Here is a 25341-nt window from a genome sequence, read left to right as displayed (position 1 = left end):
TAGGGGTACCAGTGGTTGAACTTTTACCAGACACGCATCTATACAACTTTAAAACCTTTTTAAATTAAGTTTAATCTATGTACATAAATGGTTAAACTACAAATTCAGCTCTCCTATACCATGATGTAGCAGAGCCAATTAAACGTTTCCATTTATTCCCAGCAGTCAGGGTGCTCGTACAGGTTTGGTTCACATTCACATTTAACACATGCAAATACCACTAGTGATTTACTGTACATGTCCAGGTGCAACAAGGCAATTAGCAACTACTAAATGCAGCAGCCAATGCAACGTGCACAAGCGCATTAGTGCAGCACTTCTTGCCTAGATCATTGAATGTAGTAAAGCTGAGTTTGTCACGTCATAAGATTTTGAGTGGGGCTGCCAAGCTTTTTGCCCTTTTTATGCCCTTTGATTTAAGCCAAATTTGTAATCAGCTGAACTGAAAGGCGTTGCTAGGACTCTACTACTAGGCAAACTCATATCAAAGCGTGTAATAAGTTTTCAGGCCACGTTCACACATTGTATTTTAGCAATAAACAACGGCCATTGTTCGTTGACAGCAATTACATTGAAGTGTATGGAGCAATGGCTGTAGTGTATACACCCTACCCTTCAGGTGTATTTTGCACTGCCGATGTTCGGTGAACAAAGGACATACAAAATAGGCTGTGCTCACAGTGTAAGGTACGGCTCCCTGTCGTACTTTCTTCCACAATCAGCGCCATTCTTATCCTCGGTTTGGGTGTGAATTTGCATCTCAGTACTATCGAAGTAAATGGAGTTTTATTGTAATGCCATTATAATAGCACAGCAGCATTGCACCTGGCATTACAACTCAACTCCATTGAAGTGTATAATGCTGCGTTTACACGGAACGATCATCGTTCAAATTTTCGCAATAACGATCGCATTTGAGCGATAATCGTTCCGTGTAAACACAGCAAACGATCGAGCGACAAATCGTTCATTTTGATCTTTCAACATGTTCTCAAATTGTCGTTCGCTAAAAATTTGCGGATCGCTTCGTGTTAACAGTCTTTCACATTGAGCTGCAGTACCACACACAACCAATAGACAGGCATGGCGCTGTTTGCTAGTCCTGAACAATCCTAAATCACAGAGAGTGGCAAGCTAAGCTCTGCTACCTCTGTATATTGGGAGAGATTTATGATAACTGATGCATGGGTAAAAGTAGCGCCATTGTGTTGCCCATGGCAACCCACCAGATTCCCGCTACTATGGCCAGTGGAATTTGATGGTTGCTATGGGCAACAGTATTATATCATGCAGCTTTTACATTTTAATAAACCAGTGATCTTACTTACCAGTTATCACTGTATCGCCATTGAGATACAAGGTCATACCCACAACCATCATAATCCCCAACGCAAGAATATACGGTCTGCGTCTCCCCCAGCGGGATCGACAGTGGTCGCTGGCCGATCCCACCACTGGCTGGAGAATGAAACCCAAGATGGGGCTGATGAGCCAAACCAGGCTGTACAAACTCTTAGGGAGTCCAACACTCAGCAAGACGGGCGTCACAAAGGCGGCTTCCACTGCGTAACAAAACTCTCTTCCGAACATGGCCATACTGTGCATGAGGAGCCTGCCAGTGGACCTTCTGGGGGGCTCCACCATGTGGAAGACCCCCTCCATCTGCTCAAGGCTTCTGCTGTAGTCCATGCTGTCCAGAGAGGGCTGCACACCGGGGCTGGTGATGGGGATAGTAGTTGTAGTAATCGGGGCCTGATATTCAACATTCTTGGAGAGAGTCATTGTCTGTAGTGAGTGAAAGATGTGGAGTGGAGTGGAGCAGATCTCAGCTTCCAGGAAGGCGTGACTCCTTACACAGCAGCCAGATCACAAGTTTGGGGGGGAAAAAAAGAAAAGTCATGTGAATACCAGCTTAAGACGTCTGAAGTGCACACGGGTCATTGCTTTGTGTTCAGAGATTCAGGATATCACAAGCCGAGCCGAGGTATCGTGTGTAAGAAGCCTCATTACACAACCTTATTGTATCACATGGCTGTTTTTTTCACACCGAGCAGCACAATTATATTTCATGAATGCTGTGCACTTTACTGTACATTGCTGAAATTACTGATTGATAAAATGTTTAAAAAATGCCGTACACCCATGAGAAAGACACTGAAAATAACTGCATAGCAAAACTGCTCCAATTTGTTATTATAGGGGTATGCCGGTAAAAATTATAATAATAAATATTACACGGATTTCCATAGTGTGCACATACCCTTATACATGTAACCATTAGAATAGACATTACACTCTCGAGAGCTGTCTGTGTCACTAGTGCTGCAGCCTCCCCTGATGTCTATATATTACATGTTACCATTAGAATATACATTACACTGGGGGAGCTGTCTGTGTCACTAGTGCTGCAGCCTCCCCTGATGTCTATATATTACATGTTACCATTCGAATAGACATTAGACTCGGGGGAAGCTGTCTGTGTCTTTAGTGCTGTAGCCTCCCCTAATGTCTATATAATGCATGCTACCATTAGAATAGACATTACACTGGGGGAGCTGTCTGTGTGACTAGCGTTTTAACTTTCCTGGATGTCTATATATTACATGTTACCATTAGAACAGACATTACACTGGGAGAGCTGTCTGTGTCACTAGTGCTGCAGCCTCCCCTGATGTCTATATGTTACATGTTACCATTAGATTAGACATAACACTTTGGGAGCTGTCTGTTTTACCAGTGCTGTAGTCTCCCCTGATATCTATATAATACATGTTACCATTAGAACAGACATTACAGCGTGCGAGAAGTCTGTGTCACTAGTGCTGTAGCCTCCCCTGATATCTATATAATACATGTTACCCTTAGAACAGACATTACACTGGGGAGAGCTGTCTGTGTCCCTAGTGCTGCAGCCTCCCCTAATGTCTATATATTACATGCTACCATTAGAACAGACATTGCACTGGGGGAAGCTGTATGTGTCACTAGTGGTGCAGCCTCACCTGACAACTATATATTACATGTTACTATTAGAATAGACATTACACAGGGGGAAGCGGTCCGTGTCAGTAGCCCCACTTTGATGGAGAGGTGAGGGGAAGCAATGCACTCTGGGAGTTGAGTAACTGCTCAACCAGGAAGTACAGAACTAAGACCTTAAAATAAATGGATTCTGGTGGTTTGAGAACTGGAGCAGACAGGTAAGCAATGCTATATGCTTCTGCAGCATGTTTAGGCTTTTTTTCCTGATTTCGGAGTATCCCTTTAACTATAGAGATCCAGCTGCAGTCCACAGCAATTAATGCTGCTGTATACAATGTTGTGGACTGCAGCTGTCACTCAGTACTTACAATAGTTAAATCACCATCTCATCATTGAAGCAGTATTTGCATTTACACGCATTGATGTGCATTAATCCATGGAAAACAGACATGGCCTATAAGGGGAATAGGCGGCAGCGGTGGATAACAATACAAATGTACAGGTGCTTGACGCGACAAGGCAGACATTACACGGTGACAATCTACCAAGGCGCCGTACAATTGACAATAGATTACACTTTTCACGCCACTTGGCTTCAGTCTTATGTAATCTTCAAGGGCGAGACATTGCGATTATACGCGTGGTAGATGGCATTGTGGGAATAAATGTGCTGAGGATTGTGTCTGCGAAACAGAACGAGAAGCATTGTCTTCACACTCACAATGACGAGGAAAAAATACTGTACAGATAACTAAAGGAGGATGAGAGAAGGAAGAAATCCTGGACTCCATATTGTTACCTTCCGCATCCATCTCCTCTGCAATGGGTCCCCATGCCTGTGCCGGGCACAATGTGGTCAGGCCAGGACTTGTAGAGGCAGAATGTATATGTGTTTTTGCTTTCTTGTCCTTTTTTTCAGAGAATATGAATGATAACGCAAAAACTTTTTTCCCACTCATGGTTAATGGCTGGGTGAAGCCATTTTTTGCAAAACTTTGTTTTGCTTTTGTTTTCTGTTTTTAAATCATAATGACAACCAAAAACACCCAAATGTCCCTGATCAAAACTTTACATACCCCAGTTCCTAATACAGTGTATTGCCCCCTCTAACATCAATGACAGAAGTCTTTTGGGATAGTTGTGGGTGAGGCTCTTTATGTTCTCAGATGGTAAAGCTGCCCATTTTTCTTGGCAAAAAGCCTCCAGTTCCTGTCAATTCCTGGGCTTCTTGTATGAACTGCACATTTAAGACCTCCCCAGAGTGGCTCAGTGGTACTGAGGTAAGGAGACTGAGATGGCCACTCCAGAACCTTCACTTTGTTCTGATATCCAATGAATTGATAATGCCAGTGAGCAGCGTTTAAACTGTGATTAACAAATGGAAAATCAGCGGATTTGTAAAAGCCACACCACAGTCAGGTAGACCAACAAAAATGGCAGCCACAACTGCCAGGAAAATTGTTCGGGATGCAAAGAAAACCCCACAAATAACATCAGCTGAAATACAGGACTCTCTGAAAACTAGTCGTGTGGCTGTTTCAAACTCCACAATAAGGAGGCACTTGAAGAAAAATGGGCTACATGGTCGAGTCGCGAGAAGAGCAAAATGCACAAATGCCACAAAGTATCTCACCTACAATAGACCAAACAGCACAGAGACAAGCCTCAAAACTTCTGGAACAAGGTCATTTGGAGTGAGGAGACCACAAACTTTTTAGCCACAACCATAAACTTTACATTGGGAGAGGTGCCAAGAAGGCCTATGATGAAGGAAACACAATTCCTACTGTAAAGCACAGGGGTGGATCGTTGATGTTTTGGGGATGTGTGAGCTACAAAGACACCGGAAACTTGGTCAAAGTTGAAGGAAAGATGAATGCAGCACGTTATCAGCAAATACTAGAGGCAAATTCGCCCTCATCATCCTGGAAGCTGCGCATGGGATGTACTTGGACGTTCCAACATGACAACGATCCAAAACACAAGGCCAAGACTATCTGTCATTGGCTAAAGCAGAACAAAGTGAAGGTTCTGGAGTGGCCATCTGAGTCTCCTGACCTCAATATCAATGAGCCACTCTGCAAGACAGCCCAGGAACTGGAGGTTTATGCCAGGAAGAATGGGTAACTTTACTATCTGAGAAAATAAAGAGCCACTAAAAAGGACTATCTATCTATCTAATATCTCTTAATTTAACAAAAGAAAAAACTGCCCGTAAAGTATATATAACTTTTGCCTAGAGGAAAGAGGAGAATGATGTTCTTTTATCTTTTTATGTTTATTATTGCTAAACCACCTCGGAGCTGTGATGGGGATTCCTGCCACCACTCTGGGGTCACAAGACCTTTCCCTTTAATAAAGCCCCCTCTAGAGACACGTGGGCTCCTTCCCCTTCATCCTCCCGGTCACTGTAGATCTAATGCTTGTTCTCATCCGTACTGTAAACATATATGACAGGCAGCTGAGACATTTCTAGAATTCATTGACGGGTTGAGGATACCTCCAGGTTATTCTTCTATAATACAATGAGCCGTCTTGAGATATTTATACAGGAATGTATGGCTGCTCAACAGGAGACAGACACGTGCACCTTACTGAGGGAGATCTGTAGGATCACATATTGTCAGTGTTCACAATGTGTTTTTTTATGGCTCAAAAATCTTTTTGTCTTTAGAAAACAGAATGAGGTAAAAATGTTCAAACTTTAGTTTTTTCCCTTCATGTATATTTTTGTTTTAAAAAGATAATGTTGGATTTTTTTTTTTGTTATTTAGTGGGTATCATGCTAGTTTTATGCAAATTATGTCTTCAATTGCAATTAAAGGGATTTTTTTAATCAACTGGTGTCAGAAAGTTACCTAGATTTGTAATTTACTTCTATTTAAAAATCTCCAGTCTTCCCATACTTATCAGCTGCTGTATGTCCTGCAGGAAGTGGTGTATTCTTTCCAGTCTGACACAGTGCTCTCTGCTGCCACCTCTGTCCATGTCAGGAACAACAGTTGGATGCCAACCTAGGGAGTCCTAACCTAGGGGGGCCTATTGCTATATCCCTATTTTCCTGGCACCCCTATGGCGGCATTCAACTTCTCCAGAGGCCGGAAATAAAACGCTGAACATTCAGGTTCAGAGAATTTGTTAAATCTGGATTGTTTCCTCAAGTCCACTCAACACTAAAAACGGGCAATGCTTCATGGGTAACAAAGTATGCAAATGTGATCTTCTCCAAAAGGAAGAAACCTGACTCTCTAGTGCCACCTTGCTGTAGTTCAGAGAGGCAGTGTTTCTCACTGAAATGTTAAAGCGTAACTGTCATTTCAGGGTCATTTTTCTGAAAACATGAAATATCAACAGTACAAGCGATTTTAAGAAACTCTGTAATAGGTTTTATGTACTAAAAGAGTTTCCTTCTGTACTGAAAAAGCAATCTCCCAGCCTCCCCCCTCACATCAGATGAAGCAGGATTTCTGTCTCCATTATGTGGCTATGGAGAGGGGAGGGGCTGTTAGGAGTGACTGAGCACGGAGCAGTCCTGCACAGCACAACACCCTGCAATCTTCTCTCAGTAAGTTCATAGATAAGCACTGACCTTTCTGACACCTGAATTTAGCGTTTTAGGTGCCCAGAGTCTACATACAGCTGACCTTCATGTCACCTCTTCCTGCTCCCTCATCTCCCTCGGCCCCTCCCCCTCCATAAGGATAGAATGGAGAGAGCAGAACCCGTCTTCACTGGCTTCTCTGTAATGAAGACGTGTTTGCCTGATAATGCACAGATAAGAAGTCAGCAGGGGAGGCTGGGAGATTGCTTCTTGAGTACAGAAGGAGGCTTTTTTGGCTGATGAAACCTATTACAGAGTTTCTTAAAATCACTAATACTACTGATTTCTGCAATAAAAAAAAAACATGACAGTTAAGCTTTAAACCGGCTCATCTCTAGTACAACCCCCCAACCATGTGCACCTCAGAATAGATACACAATACAACAATTCAACACTAAACAATGTCACACAAAAAAAAGAACACCAGAACATACAAAAATACAGACTTTATTACAATTTCATTTTCAAAACCAAAATTTTAGATTTTTTAAAAAAATATTATTGTTTCAAAAATTAACAGTCATGTGTGTATTACGTCTAAATCACAGATGGGCTCCGAGGCTACAGCCGGGCTTTGGGGTTATTGCAGGAAATCGCTCCAGTAGACTGAAGATCAGAAATTTGTTTTGCATCGTAGCCGTATTCTGCGAGCACTTCATAGGTGTGTTCACCGACCAAAGGATCCCGGCTGGAGGAGGGGGCCGCGGGGGTCCTGGAGAGGAGCGGGGCCGGCCGTGGACTTACATCCCCTTCATCATTAGAGAAGAAAGATCCTCGCTCTCTATTGTGTTCATGCATCGTGACATCATCAAAAGTCAAGACCGGCGTCACACAAGCGTCCGTACCATCGAAAACCTGACACCACTCCTCCTGCGTCTTCTCCAAAAACTTCTCAGTAAATCGCTTCTTCAATTCAGGCCAATCGGAGAAGCTCATCTGGTTGGGAAGGTCAGAGGAATCGAGATCAAGTCCTGGGGGGTAGAAGAGGATGATATATTATTATTTCTGCAAGAGGCTCTATGGAAAAGATCATTCTAAAAAGGCCTGATCTCCGGATCGCCACCGATCACTATGTGATCCGACTGACATCTTGTTATCTTGATTCTTCAACTCAGCAGAATTACAAAAATACCCAAAATTTTAAAAATATTTAACTTAATATTTTTTTAATGAATATGCATAAAGCGGAGGTACCATTAGGTATATTCGCTTTAAGTGTTGCACACGAATAGAACAGCACTGGCGCTTTTTTTGAACTGCAGCACAGTTCCTGAGGACGGCACAAGGTCTATTACTGAGCACCAGTTGATCTCTCTTTTTTACCACTTTAAGTGAATTGTACAAATAACCCAAAAAAAATTCAAAGCCAAAAGCTATTAAGGAGTGTGCAAGTCACAAGCTGTATGCATCCTATACGCTGTGACCTTGTCAGGCTAATACTACTGCTCATAAATGGGCTCCATGTGACCTCTGGCAGACAGTGAGACTCTTATTCCTGTCTATCAGCCGACCAGACCCCCGCTTCTCTTACACTCCTTCATTTTATTTCAAGAACATCCTGTCCGACACAATCTACCTCTAATGCTCAGCGCTCGGCGTTCAGATCCGAGACGAGAACTTTAAAGGCTTCTTAATGCAATGGTTAAGTAGAACAACAAAAGGCTACATGGTAATTGTGCAATCTCGGCGGGAAGGCCGCTACAAAGTAATCTGGCATGTAGTGTTCCGGGAAGATAGTGATGAATCAGATGTATTAACTTTACGCTGACACCGAGTTATTCCATTGACACATAAAGTGGATTTATTGCTGCAAAACAGAAAAATAATTTGGTTGCTGGTGTATAACACAATTGGATAGCGGGCAGAGAATGATTGAAACTATAAATACCAGGAGAATAAACGTGAAAATTAGTAATGCCCGGCGGTCACCGCGCCGACATCAAACGCAGGAGGAGAGATACTGACGAAAATGAATACAGTGAAGAGAAGAGGGAAATAAACTTCTCTAGATTCTCAGCGCAGGTCACTTCAGGACAAGGCTGGATGGTGTGGCGCACGATGGTTGGGTCTGCTGTGCCGCCCCACTGGGCTCAGAATCTGGTGACATAGGCCGGACCTGACTCCTACATGTTATGTCATTGCTGGCTTCCAATTAAATCAACTCTATTTCTGCAGCAAGTCCGCCACGCCAGGACTTAGCCTATGGGTAAATTCACACGGGACAGAAGTTTTACAGAGTTTGCCAGGCGATATGCGCAGGAATAATCTGTGATGGAACACAGTAGAAAGTTTGCAATATTCAAATAAGTTTTCAAATTAAAAAAAGAAAAAGTTATATAGTTCAGTAATGTAACTTTATTGGGGAAAATATATATTTTTCTACAGTGGTAGAAGAAACGGGGGGGTCGTGGCCTCTCTGCTGCCACCTGTTGTTGTATTGAGAACTGATGCCTATATATGACATGTTACCATTAGGGTCCTATTCCACGGGCCGACAAGGGCCCGATTAACAATGTAAATGAGCGCCGATCTGCTAGATCGGTGCTCGCTTACTGGGCCTATTCCACGGCCCAATAATCGTTTAGCGAGGGCTGCATTGTTACCGATGTCCTTGCAGCACTTGCTAAACATCATACTTTATCTATCCAGGCTGCAGGTCTTCTCCTGCGCTCTTTTTCCCGGTCCTGTGCGCAGCAACAGCTTCAGAGCGGCCTGTCTGAACTGACAGACCGCTCCGCCAATCACTGGCCGCTGCAGTCCTGGCCAGTGATTGGTTGATCGGTCTGTCAGCTCAGACAAGCCGCTCCGAAGGTGCTAATGTGCGCGGGACTGGGAAAAAGAGCGCAGGAGAAGACCTGCAGCCTGGATAGATAAAGTATGATGTTTTTAAATCATCGGTCGCCCGCCGCGCACCGCTATTCCACCAATGATTTTAGGTTTGAACCTAAATAAACAATCAGCCAACAACGCGATCATCGGCTGATTGTTCTCTCTATTCCACAGAGCCGATTTTCGCTCCATGGAATAGGCCTCTTAGAATAGGCATTCCCCTGGGGGGAGCTGTCTGTGTTACTAGTGCCGCAGCCTCCTCTGATATCTATACAGTGGTACCTCGGTTCTCAAACTGCTTGGAACTCAAACTGTATTTTCAAGGAAAGTTTGCTTAGGTCCTCAAACTCTTGCTCGGTTCTCAAACACTTTTGGGGCCCCAGTCTTGAAGTACTTAGTATCTGAATTTTTTTGCAAGTTTGGATGGTGGGTTGTACCTGGCAAGTTTAGCACTGGCGAGGCTTCACATACAGTACAGGGCCATGTTCACACTGCGTATGAGACCGGCCGTTCCGTGACTCCAGCCAGGTCACGGAACGGCCGGTCTCAGCCCGGATCATCACGGCGGGTACTTAAGTACCGGCCAGATGATCTTTCCTTCGTGGAGCTCTGATGCGGGCGCGTCAGCGCGCGCCCGCATCAGAGCTTTCCATAGCACAGAGTGAAGCAAGCGGCCGGAGCCGCTCGCTTCACTGTGTGAACTGACAGGTCCTTCTGCGGGCGGAATTCATTGAATTCCGTCCGCAAATAATGGACCTGTCAGTTGTTTGCGGCGCCGTATGGGAACCGGCCGGAGCGTATACAATGTGTGTACGCTCCGACCGGGATCCCATAGCAAATAATGCTATGTTTCACCCCGCAAATCTACGGCCGTAGTTCTGCAGCGAGAACTACGGCCGTAGATTTACGTAGTGGGAACATAGCCTTGTACTGTATAAGATTGCTAGAGTGTATATACAGTACAGTAGTAGTACAGTCACTGCACCGCCATCTCCCATCCATTACATTGCTGGGGTGGGGGGACTCTATACAATATGAGGATGCTTGATAAATGAGGAGTTAGTGACTACATTACTATTATTGCTGGTTTTGTTGAATGTTTCTTGTGTATAATGTCCTGTACAGTATATAGCGCTATTCTGTAATATACTGTAGAGATTAAACTGGGCACTGTACAATTACTGGCTGCGTTCACACTACGTATATTTCAGTCAGTATATTTCAGTCAGTATTGCAACCAAAACCAGGAGTGGATTAAAAACACAGAAAGGATCTGATCACACAATGGTGAAATTGAGTGGATGGCTGCCATATAACGGTAAATAACTGCATTATTTCAATATAACAGCCGTTGTTCTAAAATAACAGCAAATATTTGCCATTAAGGGTATATTCACACGAACGGGCTCGCAGCGAGATTCTCGCTGCGAGCCCGGCAGGTCCTGGCAGTTCCCATACACTACATACTTGCTGCGGTCTAAACGACCGCAGCGAGTATGTAATTATACCGCCCTTAACCCCTTCTGCTCCCGCCCGGCTCCCCCGCTGTAAGTATACTTTACCTGTCCTTGCTGCACGGGTCCGGCGTCCTGCTCTCCTGTCCGGCCAATCAGTGTGTTGCCCAGCTGCAGCCACTGATTGGCCGGACGGGAGAGCAGGACGCCGAACCCGTGCAGCAAGGACAGGTAAAGTATGCTTACAGCGGGGGAGCCGGGAGGGAGCAGAAGGGGTTAAGGGCGGCAGAATTACATACTCGCTGTGGTCATTTAGACCGCAGCGAGTATATAGTGTGTGGGAACTGCCAGGACCTGCAGGGCTCGCAGCGAGAATCTCGCTGCGAGCCCGTTCGTGTGAATATACCCTAAATGGCGGCCATCCACTCAATTTCAGCATTGTGTGAACAGATCCTTTCTGTGTTTTTAATCCACTCCAGGCTTTGGTTGCAATACTGACTGAAATATACATACTGACTGAAATATACGTAGTGTGAACGCAGCCTAAATATGGGTACTATAGGTAATTATTGGTGGGTGCTGGAACCAATTAATCACTTACATTATTTCCTAGGAGAAGACACTGCTTGCTTCTCAAACTGCCTACAGAAACCAATCAAGTTCGAGAACCGAGGTACCACTGTATATACCATTAGAATAGACATTACACTGGGGGGAGCTGTCTGTGTCACTAGTGCTGCAGTCTCCCCAATGTCTATAAATTACATGTTACCATTAGAATAGACATTACACTGGGGGAGCTGTCTGTGTCACTAGTGCTGCAGTCTCCCCAATGTCTATAAATTACATGTTACCATTAGAATAGACAATACGCTGGGGAAGCTGTCTGTGTCACTAGTGCTGCAGCCTCCCCTGATGTCTATACATTACATGTTACCATTAGATTAGACAATACACTGGGGGAGCTGTCTGTGTCACAAGTGCTGCAGATTCCCCGAATGTCTATATATTACATGTTACCATTAGAACAGACATTACACTGGGGGAAGCTGTCTGTATCACTAGTGCTGCAGTCTCTCCAATGTCTATAAATTACATGTTACCATTAGAATAGACATTACACTGGGGAAGCTGTCTGTGTATCTGAACAGTGTCAAACTGCACATTTCTAGATAAAAGCCTCATCAACAGGGACTGTACTAGGACAGGTGTAGGCTCTACAGCTCCCTCTGGTGTTACACTAGCATTACAACACCTTGGCTGGAATCTACAGAGTAACAATTGGTTGTATAATATCAATGTTTCCCTATACATACATATACATACATTTATTTTTTATTTTTTTTTCAAAGGTTCCAAATTGTGCAGTGAATCCTCTATAGAAATCCTATAGAATGTGTGCAAATATTTTATGCAAAATGTGAATGTGTGATTTGAGTCCTATCCCTAGCACTGGACTGGACTATGTGCACAGTGGTATGTCAAGCCTGAACACAAACCTTTGAGGGTAAAGCTGGAAATCGCACAATTCCCATGTCGCCCGCTATATCCAGGCTTGCAGCGCTGATTCACAGAGGGCTTGAGTGTTTACTTACCTGATGACAATCACACAGCGCAATCCTAAAAATACTGAAATGAGCGAGTGCCTGACGTCCGCCCCTCCCCCGCCTCAGCACTCTCAATAATTACTGAGCTGAAGCTGTAACCTGGCTGACATTATACAGAGCGCCTTATCTTCTGTGCTCAGGGGACAGCGGATATTTCATGTCATTGTCCAGATGTTTCCTGAATGCCTAAACCTGCAGGGAGCCTGGGATTCTTAATGTCCACATTCATAAGGGCGTTAATGAAAATGTTTGGCTGAAAACACCCATCAGGCTTATGGTTTATTTTACGACTTTTCCTGGTCGAAATCAAAAAGTACTAATACAAGCTCTGACCTTACTGGGTGTTATCTAGAAAGCTGCAAGTTCTGAGCTCAGTGGGTGTTACTTGTTAAGGTGCAGGCTCTGAGCTCAGTGAGTGTTACTTGTTAAGGTGCAGGCTCTGAGCTCAGTTTGTGTTTCTTGTTAAGGTGCAGGCTCTGAGCTCCGTGGGTGTTACTTGTAAAGGTGCAGGCTCTGAGCTCAGTGGGTGTTACTTGTTAAGGTGCAGGCTCTGAGCTTAGTTTGTGTTACTTGTTAAGGTGCAGGCTCTGAGCTCAGTGGGTGTTACTTGTTAAGGTGCAGGCTCTGAGCTCAGTGGGTGTTACTTGTTAAGGTGCAGGCTCTGAGCTCAGTTGTTGTTACTTGTGAAGCTGCCTCTCATGCCTATTTTCTTCGACAGTGTGCTTTTGCTCCCTCTCTCTGGAATGATCAAGCTATACACAGGGTAGAAGATATCCATCAAGTAGTAGCTGCATCAACCTCCTTAACAAAGGACTGCAAGGTTGTTTGCTAAGTTTTTTTTATAATTCTAGATGTAGTCAATTAAAGGAAAGAAATGTTTGTTGCACATGACAGAGCCCCATTACTTCATGTGCTATGACATGTCTGACGACAAGAAGTGCTGTTTAGCATATAACCTTTTCAGTCTGACATGTATATTACCAAAAATGTATGTGAAAAATGAAATGTCGGATTCAGAAAATGAATGGCGCCTTGTGTTACATAACCCTTTCATGCGTCCACATAGCTGTAGCCAACAAGTCAGATACTCTGGATTTATTAACTTACCCTTCAAAAGCTCTTTATAGAACTGGGACTCAATAGCGCCCACCGCCATGTACTTTCCATCTGCAGTCATGTAGGTGCTATAGAAGGGCGCTCCGCCATCCAGCAAGTTCTCCCCTCGAGGTCTGCTCCACAATCCTAGTTTCTGTGACTTCCATACAAATGAGCCCAGGTACGCGGCACCTTCCACCTTCACAAGAAGCCATAGACTGCGGTTAACGGCAAAGAAGATGGGAGCGAAGCAAAATGTTATTCGAAGAATACTAATAAGTTGAGCAGGAAACCAGGGGGGGGGGGGGGGCGCTGTTTATATATGTGGGACTTAAAGAGCTTTCACTGGTATAATAGGACACATTTGTACATGTAGCAAGGCTGAATGCTCCTTAGTCCTGTTAGTCCTGAATGCTTTAGAAACTGCTATCGTTTAACCTGCAGTCCTATGTAAAAACTACATGCAAAATACAGCACAACAATAAAGCGTACCAAACTGAGCTCTGCTATATGACAAATACAGCTCTGCTACACCTGCCCGATATCTCTTCCCTTTCGAGTCTAGAGATGTCGTAAAAAAATCAGATAATCCTGAAATCAGATAACAAGCGCTGAGTCGTCTTCGCGCAAACCCCCCCTTCCCCCCCCCCGGATCTGAACTTTACGTTAATCCTCTACAATAACAGGAGACGTCTCAGTAACGCCGGATGAAAGCGAGCGTGGCCTGCGGGGAGATCCAGCGGCAAACACAGACTGTGGGATCTAATCCATTAACCGTTTATTGTGCCCTGACAGCAAGCATGATATACGCCGTGAAATACGTTATTGACTATGATGGGAATAGTAGTCCCTGGAGACGCCGTTATTGATTCTATGTCCGGTCTGGGATTAGCGCTGTCTGGTTGTACGGGAACTATAATAATATAGAGCACAGTCAGGATAAAAAAGGGAGCTGGCACCTTTAAGTGCAGCAACACTATGTCATTATCCCTGTGCAGCTATTCTGTTTATTAGCCATGACTACTGTACATGATTGCTGCTTCATTTACAGATGTAGCAGAGCTGAATATGACATTTATAAAAAAATATACAATAAAATGGTAATATAGATAGATAGATAGATAGATAGATAGATAGATAGATAATGTAGGCACTTTTATAATGCAGATCTAGCAGATTTTTTGTGATCTCTGATGCTGCATAGTAAATACAGATGTAGTAGAGCTGAATCTGTGCATTACAGTGCCTTCATAAGGATGTTTGATTTATGCACTTTAACAAGCCTAAAGGGGAATTCTATGAAAAACTAACTTTCGTGAAAAATTTACTTTTCTGAAAAGTAGAAGATCGCAGGGGGTCCGACCCCTGAACCCCCGGCTATCTCTGTAACGAATTTCTATGGAGTGAAGGAAAGAGCAGAGTACATCGCTCTTCCGACATACTCAGCTCTTTCTTTTCCCGGAATACCTCTTTAAGCGGGTTATCCAAGAAAACTAGACTTACTTTCTTCTAAAAACAGCACCCACCCTGTCATCAGGTTGGGTGTGGTATTGCAGCTCAGTTCCATTGCAGTGAATAGAGCAGAGTTGTAAAACCACACACAACCTGAGGTCAGGGGTGGCACTGTTTTTAAAAAAAAAAAAAAAAAAAAAAGCAGCTATGTTTTTCTAATTCTGAATAACTCTTTTAAGAGGATGCCAGATGCGCTACTCCATTTTTTTTTAGAACCACAGATAACTATGACATACCACACATGACAAAATCCACTCTGCTCTGCCTGTATGCTCATAGGCGCTCGACTTCCAGGAGGCTTCTTGTTTTATGCACTTTGAGAATGGCTCCAATTAGGAAGATACAAGAAAATGACAAAATCAGCTCTGCTACATCTGTAACTTTAGTACTAGAGATAAGCGAACATTGAGCATGCTCGAGTCCATCCGAACCCGAACTTTCGGCATTTGATTAGCGGTGGCTGCTGAAGTTGGATAAAGCCCTAAGGCTGTGTGGAAAACATGGATATAGTCATTGGCTGCATCCATGTTTTCCAGACAACCTTAGAGCTTTATCCGAGTTCAGCAGCCCCAGCTAATCAAATGCCGAACGTTCGGGTTCAGATCGACTCGAACACGGTTTGCTCATCTCTATTCAGTACTGTATACAAAGTTACTATAGAAGTGGGGATGAGCAGGTGCAGGTCACAGTAGTCCCATACACAATGCACTCATCTACATCTCTGATCCATCCATCGGGTCTCACATAAGGGACACTTACCATACTTGAATCAATCACTTGCCCTTTCCCCGACTGCGTGCGCTCAAAAAGAGACATGACAATTCCCAAAGCACAGATGTAGCCGCCACCGGCAAAGTCAGCGAGAAGGTTCAGCGGAAAAGTTGGGTTCTCCTGCTGTTTTCCAAGTCTTGACAACAAACCTAAAAAAGAGCGAGAAAATCTGAAGTATTACAACTCGGCTCCATTATCTTCAATGGGACTGAGCTGCAATACCACCCCCCCAACCTGAAGAAAGGAGTGGCGCTGTTTTTAGACGAAAGGTATTACGTTTTTCCCATCCTGGAGAACCCTTATAACCTTGTTTTATTCCTTCCACCCGGCCGAGCAGAAACCATTACAGTAATGCAGAGTGATGACTATAAATTTACTATGTACGCCATTAGTATGTATAATGTATGCGTTCATAATAATTCTCTACATTAACGGGTTATTATATATTCAGAAATACGGTGTCCTTCACATGACCTGCATCTAAATTCTATGAATATTATATGTGTACTGAACATTCACCTGTACAGGAAAGCCAAGGAAGGGTTAATGTTGGAAAAGGCTCCAGAGCTTTTTATTGCATGTTATGTTTTATTCCTTACATTTAGAGCTCGCTCAGGTCCCTCCAAACCTACTGTAAACTCTCAACATGTGATTGCCGGTGGCTGAAGAAGTTGGATGTCGCCCTAGGAAGTCCTGGAAAACATGGATAAAGCCTATGGCCTATGGCTGTATCCATGTTTTCCAGGTCTCCCTAGGGCGGCATCCAACTTCTTCAGCCACCGGTAATCAGATGTTGAGAATTCGGGTTTGGATGGACCCAGACTCTTCTACACCTTTATACTTAGGTAGGACTCTTTACACTGAATATAGAAGTATAGAATACTATATATAGTATAGAATATATATCAAATACAATATAGAATATATATAAATGTACTATTTAGATACAGCAAGCATAGCTGCTGAAAATAGGGGAAGGATTTAAAGGGTTCTTCAGCATATGAAAAGCAGAGTTGATTTCTCCCAAAAAGAGCGCCATTTTTGTCATCTGGTTGGGTGTGGTATTGCATCTCAGCCCCATTGAAGTGAATGGAGCCAAGTTGTAACAACACAAACAAGACTGATGTGTGCGCTGTTTTTGGAAGGACACAGCTAAATTTCTCTCATCTTGGATATTCCATTTAAAGGAGGACTCTGGGCTGGGCCGATTTTTGGCAGCGTGCTGGGAAGGGGGAGGCAGATTCTGGGTCTGAGTGGGGACCTGAGACGTGACGTACGAGGCTGGCTCAGCCAGTCAGCAGCTGTAGCGGGGTCCCATCTCGGCTGCTGACTGGCTGAGCGGCCCTTACATGTCACACTCCAAGTCCCCACTTAAGACGCAGAAGCGGCCTCCCCCTCCCCAGCACTCTGCCAAAAATCACCCCAGCCCGGAGTTCTCCTTTAAGGTTTTAAAGACTGACATAAAGACTGGCGTTATCCTTACACATACCTGAGATGGAGACATAGTTTACATCATGACCCGCTGACTTTGCATATTTCCCAGACTGCCCGAATCCAGTCAGCCGTGCATATATGAGTCGGGGGTTCTCCTTCAGTATAACCTCAGGACCCAGGCCCAGACTCTCCATCACACCTGTGGTAAAGACCACATATCCATGAGCAACCAATCCCATGATCAGGCTTACTGCATATATGCTATTAAGGGTATGTAGACTTTTGCAATGCATCTAAAATAGGCACAAGAAACAAACATTTTACCATCTTCTGTATACATCTACTATACATATCTATGGTAACAGACTACAAACAATATCTGTGTAGTCAGACCCTGCAGTCAGAAGGAGCTGTAAACACAAAATGGAAGGAGACCCTTAGATGGTCACTGTTGTGTCAAATAACTTCTATCCATGTGATCCATGTCTATGTGATTCCTAACAGATTTGGAAATCACTTTATGTATGAAGAACGGCTCCTTACCCCAGAAAAACTCACCACTAGATGTCTCCCTTATCTGCAATTTTCTGTCCTTTGCCTGTAGTTAGGGGAATTCTGTCTCTAGTAACAGACACAGCAAGGCAAACCACAGGAAGTGGGGGTGGGGCGCATTTTGTTCTCTTTGCAGGAGAAAAGTAGAAAGCAGGACTGGCTATGTACAATGTATCAGGGTATGTGCACACTATGGAATCCGGTGGATCACTGGATTCCGCAGCTTGCTGCTGCATGCATCTCCACCTGTGCCATAGACTCCATTCTATCATCAGGCAGATTCCGCCGTCCGCCCAAAGAATTAACTGATTAATTCATTGACCATAGAATGAAGTCTTTGGCACAGGCTGAGAAAAGAGCAGGGACGAGCTGCAGAATCCGCGGCGGGTGATCGACCTGGGTTCTGTAGTGTGCACATACCCTCAGTCTGGAGTCCAGGCTGTAGAGCTCACAGAGCATTGTCTAGACTGGATACAACTGTATCACTTCTCAGCTGAGAGCAGGACTAGCTATGTACAATGTATCAGTCTGGAGTTCAGGCTGTAGAGCTATGTACAATGTATCAGTCTGGGGTCCAGGATGTTTAGCTCACAGAGCATTGTTTAGACTGGATACAATTGTATAATACAGCAAAGAGTCCAACAGCACCTGGGTTAGTAGAAAATGCCTCTAGTATTGTAGAAGACGGACGCACGCCAGAGGGTCTTCAATCCCAGTTAAAGACCATAGTACATCAAGGAAGGATTGGTCCGACAGCATCCAATAGTGAAAAAGTGGTAGTAGTTTATTCAAGCAACATGGTGTATGTTGCTTGAATAAACTACTACCACTTTTTCACTATTGGATGCTGTCGGACCAATCCTTCCTTGGATACAATTGTATGACTTCTCAGCTGAGAGCAGGACTAGCTATGTACAATGTATCAGTCTGGAGTCCAGGCTGTTTAGCTCACAGAGCATTGTCTACACTGGATACAATTGTATCACTTCTCAGCTTAGAGCAGGACTAGCTATGTACAATGTATCAGTCTGGGGTCCAGGCTGTTTAGCTCACGGAGCATTGTCTACACTGGATACAATTGTATCACTTCTCAGCTTAGAGCAGGACTAGCTATATACAATGTATCAGTCTGGAGGCCAGGCTGTAGAGCTCACAGAGCATTGTCTACACTGGATACAATTGTATCACTTCTCAGCTGAGAGCAGGACTAGCTATGTACAATGTATCAGTCTGGAGTCCAGGCTGTTTAGCTCACAGAGCATTGTCTACACTGGATACAATTGTATCACTTCTCAGCTTAGAGCAGGACTAGCTATGTACAATGTATCAGTCTGGTGACCAGGCTGTTTAGCTCACAGAGCATTGTTTACACTGGATACAATTGATTCCTCTACAGCACGACCACATGGGAAATTAAGCATTATACCATTTCCACTTAAACCCATAGACTGTCCATGCAATGCAAGGACGTGCCAGGTCCTCCTGGGTGATGGACACTCTTTGTAGCTGCTCTCTAGCTAATATATATAAGCATCCTAAACTAGGGGAAACCCCTTCTAAGGACTGAGAAAAGTATGTATAAAACCAGAATATTCTCTTTATTGAAGATCCTTCAAAACTTACCATGTCTGAAGGGCTCAATAAGGACGTCGGATTGTTTACATAACGTCTTCAGGACTCCGATCCCTTCCGGACTCTTCAGACTTAACGCTATGGATCTTTTACCGCGCGCCATGGTGTCAGTCGTATACATTGTATTGGCTCTATCCACCCGGATGACTTTGGCCCCAAAATCAGACAGTATCATTCCACAGAAGGGGCCCGGGGCCAGTCCGGCCAGCTCCAGCACTCGCACCCCAGCCAAGGCCATGACTGCCAATATAAATGATACAACCATTAGTTTCCTATGGAGGTAGTGAAGCAATGAACGTCTTCCTGGCGGTATCAGATACAATCCTACAGGACGGGGGCTTGTAATTAACGGCAGATAGATTGTGCCTTGTCACTATGAAATTACCAGGAAAATCCATCCCCAGACCGAGGTGAATCTGCAGCCGCGTTATTAGAAAAGCAAAATTAATCAACCATTGAGCTCCACATCCGGCACAATGAGTTCCTGGAGCGATTATTATTTCACATAACACAGTATAATAATCACTTGTTATTACTGAGTTACTTACAGCTTAAAGGGATCGTCCTAAAAGTTATCAACAATTCAGAGGATGGGGACAACTAGCTGATCTGTAAGGGTCTGACAGACGAGACCCCCACCTGTCACTTTAATGAGGGTCCCTTGTCCCCCGAGTGAACGCAGTGACTGGGAACTTTCTCCATGCTCTACTACAGCCTTCATCTATCCAGGCATGATGGGAATTGTAGTTTTACAACAGCTGGAGGGCTGAAGGTTCCCTATCTCTGCTTTATGGCATTTCCTTTGACTGGTTGCTAGGGACAACTGAGCCAGTTCTACTTTACACTGATTTGATCAATCTCCCCATGTGTATAAAACTCCTATGCAGGCCTATGAGTTTCCATGGTAACAGACTACAAACCCTGTGTTGTCTGATCCTTTCTTCATACTCCTTCCCATCTACCCCCTGCTTCATGCCAGATTGCATTGGTAGCTTAGATACAATATCACTCTCTATGTTGCACTGGGCGCCATCTACTAAAAGGAATGGCTGCCCATTCAATACATAAATAAGCCATGCACCCCCTTGACAATTATACATCCCTATGTAGGTTCTTCCTGTCCTTTGTTCACATTAGTCTATGGTTACCTTTCATCTCTATGTATCTGGCAGTCTTCAGCCATAAATGAAGAACTTTGCACACAATCTCAGGATAGTCAGGGACGTATCATCAATGATTAACATCTCATAAGCAGCAAAAATGTTACTGTATTACAGGACTGTATATAATAAGGATGTGTGACTGATGGGGGTCTGACATATTTTAGCAGTATTTAGTGATATGCTTTACAGCAAGCCCCATGGACATTGGCAATAATGGACAGGAGCTGCCCCATTGACATGAATGGGAAACATTACTGGATATATTGTGTGACCTTAACAGAGGTCATTACACAGGGAGGGGGAGGCTGAGCTATGATCTTCATCTATTTTCTCCCCTATTTACTGGTATTACCTGTCGCTGTAATGCTGTACAGATCACTTTTCACCAGCCTCCTCCTTATCATCACAGACAAAGCTAGAAAGTCTCAGCTTAATATTACACCTACTGTAGATGAGCTGTATTTGCCCTTTGGCAGAACCCATCATCATGTCACAGCATTCTCTCTGTGGTCTTTATTACAAGGCAGAAAAAATATGCTACAGTTGGATGATAATATCTATTAATGGGATTTTTGCCCTGAAAAAAACAGCTCTGCTATTTTTCTGATTTTACTGTTTTATGACATCTCTGCCAGGTCTACGCTGTGACATCTCTTCTATGACTGTATTGCTATGACTGCAGACATAGCAGAACTATACTATGACAGCTCTGCTATGTCTACGCTGTGACATCTCTGCTATGACTGTACTGCTACGACTGCAGACATAGCAGAGCTATACTATGACAGCTCTGCTATGTCTACGCTCTGACAGCTCTGCTATGACTGTATTGCTATGACTGCAGACATAGCAGAGCTATACTATGACAGCTCTGCTATGTCTACGCTGTGACATCTCTGCTATGACTGTACTGCTATGACTGCAGACATAGCAGAGCTATACTATGACAGCTCTGCTATGTCTACGCTCTGACAGCTCTGCTATGACTGTATTGCTATGACTGCAGACATAGCAGAGCTATACTATGACAGCTCTGCTATGTCTACGCTGTGACATCTCTGCTATGACTGTATTGCTATGACTGCAGACATAGCAGAGCTATACTATGACAGCTCTGCTATGTCTACGCTGTGACATCTCTGCTATGACTGTACTGCTACGACTGCAGACATAGCAGAGCTATACTATGACAACTCTGCTATGTCTACGCTCTGACAGCTCTGCTATGACTGTATTGCTATGACTGCAGACATAGCAGAGCTGTCATAGTATAGCTCTGCTATGTCTACGCTGTGACATCTCTGCTATGACTGTACTGCTATGACTGCAGACATAGCAGAGCTATACTATGACAGCTCTGCTATGTCTACGCTCTGACAGCTCTGCTATGACTGCATTGCTATGACTGCAGACATAGCAGAGCTATACTATGACAGCTCTGCTGTGTCTACGCTCTGACAGCTCTGCTGTGCGGTGACCCTTCACATTTTTTAACACTTTGATACGTTCTTCTCTTCTGAATTTTTAAAACATAATAAACTGAAGAAAAATCATGACAATAAATACAAACAAAATATACAATATAGAGGGGAGCAGAAAAGGCTGCTGGGTAATGGACACCTCTGATAGAAGGCAGAGGCTCCACCATGTAGAAATTATAAAGTATTACACATCCCTGGTGTCTCATATACCAGGGATCAGCAGATCTCCATGTCATCCAGTGTCCTTGGCGTGCTGTATCATTCCAGTATACACCAAGGTGTCCTGCTTCTACTACACTCCCTGTATATATACTGGATGCACAGGTCATACTCTGTATACCTGTAATGAGCATTTAACCCTATGTGTCCTATCTATAGGCTGTTACTGCACTATACAGAGCTGCATATAGTTCTTTTGCATACAGTATATACTCTATATGTCCTTTATATAAGTACACAGCAGCCTTACACAAAGCAAGCTACCCTATGTGCCCATGTATACTGCAGAGCTCCTCTACACACATCATGCATCCTATAGCACACCTCCCAGAGATGCCTCATATACAGCAACAGGACAGCAGGAGCCATATACCCTGCTCTATATACCCTGCACCATACCTGATCTGCTCTATATACCCTGCACTATACCTGCTCTGCAGTACATACCCTGTACTATACCTGCTCTGTACTATATACCCTGCATTATGTACCTGCTCTGTACTATATACCCTGCATTATGTACCTGCTCTGTACTATATACCCTGCATTATGTACCTGCTCTGTACTATATACCCTGCACTATACCTGCTCTGTACTATATACCCTGCATTATGTACCTGTTCTGTACTATATACCCTGCATTATGTACCTGTTCTGTACTATATACCCTGCATTATGTACCTGCTCTCTAATATATACCCTGCATTATGTACCTGCTCTGTACTATATACCCTGCATTATGTACCTGTTCTGTACTATATACCCTGCACTATACCTGCTCTTCACTATATACCCTTCTCTATATACCCTGCTCTATATGTGCTTTGCACTATATACCCTGCACTATACCTGCTCTGCCCTATATACCCTGCATTATGTACCTGCTCTGTACTATATACCCTGCATTATGTACCTGCTCTGCCCTATATACCCTGCATTATGTACCTGTTCTGCCCTATATACCCTGCATTATGTACCTGCTCTGCTCTATATACCCTGCTCTATATGTGCTTTGCACTATATACCCTGCACTATACCTGCTCTGCCCTATATACCCTGCATTATGTACCTGCTCTGCCCTATATACCCAGCAGTATATACCTGCTCTGCTCTCCTCAGCTCCTCTTCCTCCTTACTGCAGCCACTTCCTGCTGTATCCTCCTCCCCCAGGAAGCTGTCAGTGTACTCAGCTCTCACAGAAGGCAGAGGAGATCATAGTGCATGGTGCTGTGTATATGGGGGCAGGACATCAGATCATACAGTCAGGGCTAGAAGCAGGAAAGAGCTTGTTCTGGGACTGTTCACACGTTTGCTTTCCCCATGATAGGTCCACATAGCTGTTATATTATGTCTCCATTGTACTGGTCCCCCTCCTGATACAGAGACTCTGCATATAAGACCATGGAGGCTGACTGTGGGATAAAGGGAAGGAGGAGGATACAGAAGTGCTTATATATTGCTTTATTCTATCTACTATATAGTACAAGGCTGGAGTCTGGATATAGAAAGAATAGTATGTTGTCTTGTGAGATCTAGTATACAGAATGTGCAACAATGTCATATATATATATATATATATATATATATATATATATATATATAGTCCTCCACAGTGTGTATCATATGGTGTTATATAGCATACAGTACTGTATCTAGACTTCTATTATGTACTATATGGTATATAGAATCAGTGCAAGCAGCCATGTAATATATACAGCCCACAACAGTATATCTATATGGTGTTATATAGTATAGCGTACAGTATATAGACTTCTATTATGTACTATATGTTATACAGTATCAGTGCACTGCAGGCAGCAATGTAGTATATATAGTTTTCCTAAGTGTATACTATATGATGTTATATACTATTTATAGACTTCTTTATACTATATGGTGTATAGAAGAAGTGCAGACAGCAATATAGTATATATAGTCCTCCACAGTAGGTACTATATGGTGTTATATAGTATATATAGACTTCTCTATACTGTATGACATGTACAGGCAGCTATATATATATATATATATATATATATGTTATATGGAATGAATGTATTGTATAGAATTACTGTAAGCACCTATATAGGAGAGGCTATAGATGGACTTTTATGTAGTATATGGTATATACAATGCATTAAGAACGTCTTTAGACCCCTTTGCTTTTCCCTGTGATGGACTCAGTACCCAATAATAAGAGTGATAGAAATCTTTACTAATTTATTGAAAAACTAGACAGCCCCATCCCCATCAGTATTCAGAGCAGTTACTTAGCATTAGGTGAAGCCCCTTTGGCAGTGATTCCAGCCTCCAGTCTTCTTGGCTATGTAATGTACTGTGTAAAGCCATATAGGCAAAGCGCACCATCAGAGCAGGAGAAGTTTTCTATTGGGATTTGCTATTGCTATGGAAAGTTACTGACATGGACAGAGGGGGCAGCAGAGAGCACTGTGTCAGACTGAAAAAAAATACACCACTTCCTGCAGGACATACAGCAGCTGATAAGTACTGGAAGACTGGATATTTGAAATAGAAGTAATTTACAAATCTGTAAATACTACGAATCGCAACCACTAAGCTTGTTAGGCCACTAAAGTGATTGAAAAAAAGTTCAAGAAAGTTATGTGAAGAACAATGACTGCAAAGAGTGCTCTACAATTAACCCTTAAGGTACCTGTTACTGCCCTTGGCTAACTTGTCCTCCACGTATTCATTCCTCTTGGGTCTGATCCTTACTGCAAGAGGGGGAAGGGACAAATATTTGGGCAGACATCTCCAGTGGGAGCGCTAAGCCCTTGCCTCGTCCTTCTCTGTCAGCTTGTAGTAATTCCCCTCAGCTTTCACTCTTAGATTATATCTGCTTCTTGGAAATCTGATTGACAATAAAGATGACGGTATTATTCCCCGAGAGGTGAATGCCATGTTCTCTGAGGAGCCGTCTGCAGAGTACTTTCTGTTTGCATTGTCAGGGTTTCTCCGTTAGTCAGAGTAAATGGTTCCAGGTATCAG

The 25341-nt window shown here is 43.6% G+C and overlaps 2 protein-coding genes across 7 annotated transcripts in view; both read right to left on the bottom strand.

Moving 5' to 3' along the window:
* SLC45A2 (solute carrier family 45 member 2) overlaps positions 1 to 1909 on the bottom strand; it is a 67913-nt gene extending 66004 nt beyond the window's left edge. Inside the window, exon 1 of the mRNA XM_069964786.1 lies at positions 1329 to 1909. Within this exon, the coding sequence (XP_069820887.1) occupies positions 1329 to 1782 (454 nt within the window). The 5' untranslated portion in view covers positions 1783 to 1909. The remainder of the gene's footprint in view (positions 1 to 1328) is intronic.
* Positions 1910 to 7076: 5167 nt separating this feature from the next.
* Positions 7077 to 25099, bottom strand: AMACR (alpha-methylacyl-CoA racemase). Of its 6 annotated transcripts, none has more exons than XM_069964783.1 (7): positions 25007 to 25099; positions 19461 to 19709; positions 17341 to 17484; positions 15840 to 16000; positions 15317 to 15406; positions 13581 to 13767; positions 7077 to 7554 (listed from the first exon to the last, which is right to left on the bottom strand). In XM_069964783.1, exons 2-7 carry the CDS (start codon positions 19705 to 19707, stop codon positions 7145 to 7147), a joined length of 1239 nt encoding a protein of 412 aa, XP_069820884.1. In that variant the 5' UTR covers positions 19708 to 19709; positions 25007 to 25099; the 3' UTR covers positions 7077 to 7144. The 6 variants fall into 6 exon arrangements, with proteins under 6 accessions (XP_069820884.1, XP_069820882.1, XP_069820881.1 ...); XM_069964781.1 differs by lacking the exon at positions 25007 to 25099 and adding an exon at positions 23434 to 23500; XM_069964780.1 differs by lacking the exon at positions 25007 to 25099 and adding an exon at positions 20618 to 20641.
* Between the last annotated feature and the right edge of the window lie 242 nt (positions 25100 to 25341).

This window comes from Dendropsophus ebraccatus, chromosome 3 (genome assembly GCF_027789765.1).
Source record: "Dendropsophus ebraccatus isolate aDenEbr1 chromosome 3, aDenEbr1.pat, whole genome shotgun sequence".
Taxonomy (NCBI): Eukaryota; Metazoa; Chordata; class Amphibia; order Anura; family Hylidae; genus Dendropsophus; species Dendropsophus ebraccatus.
Note: the sequence above shows the minus strand (reverse complement) of the source record. Positions and strands in the feature narration are given on the sequence as shown.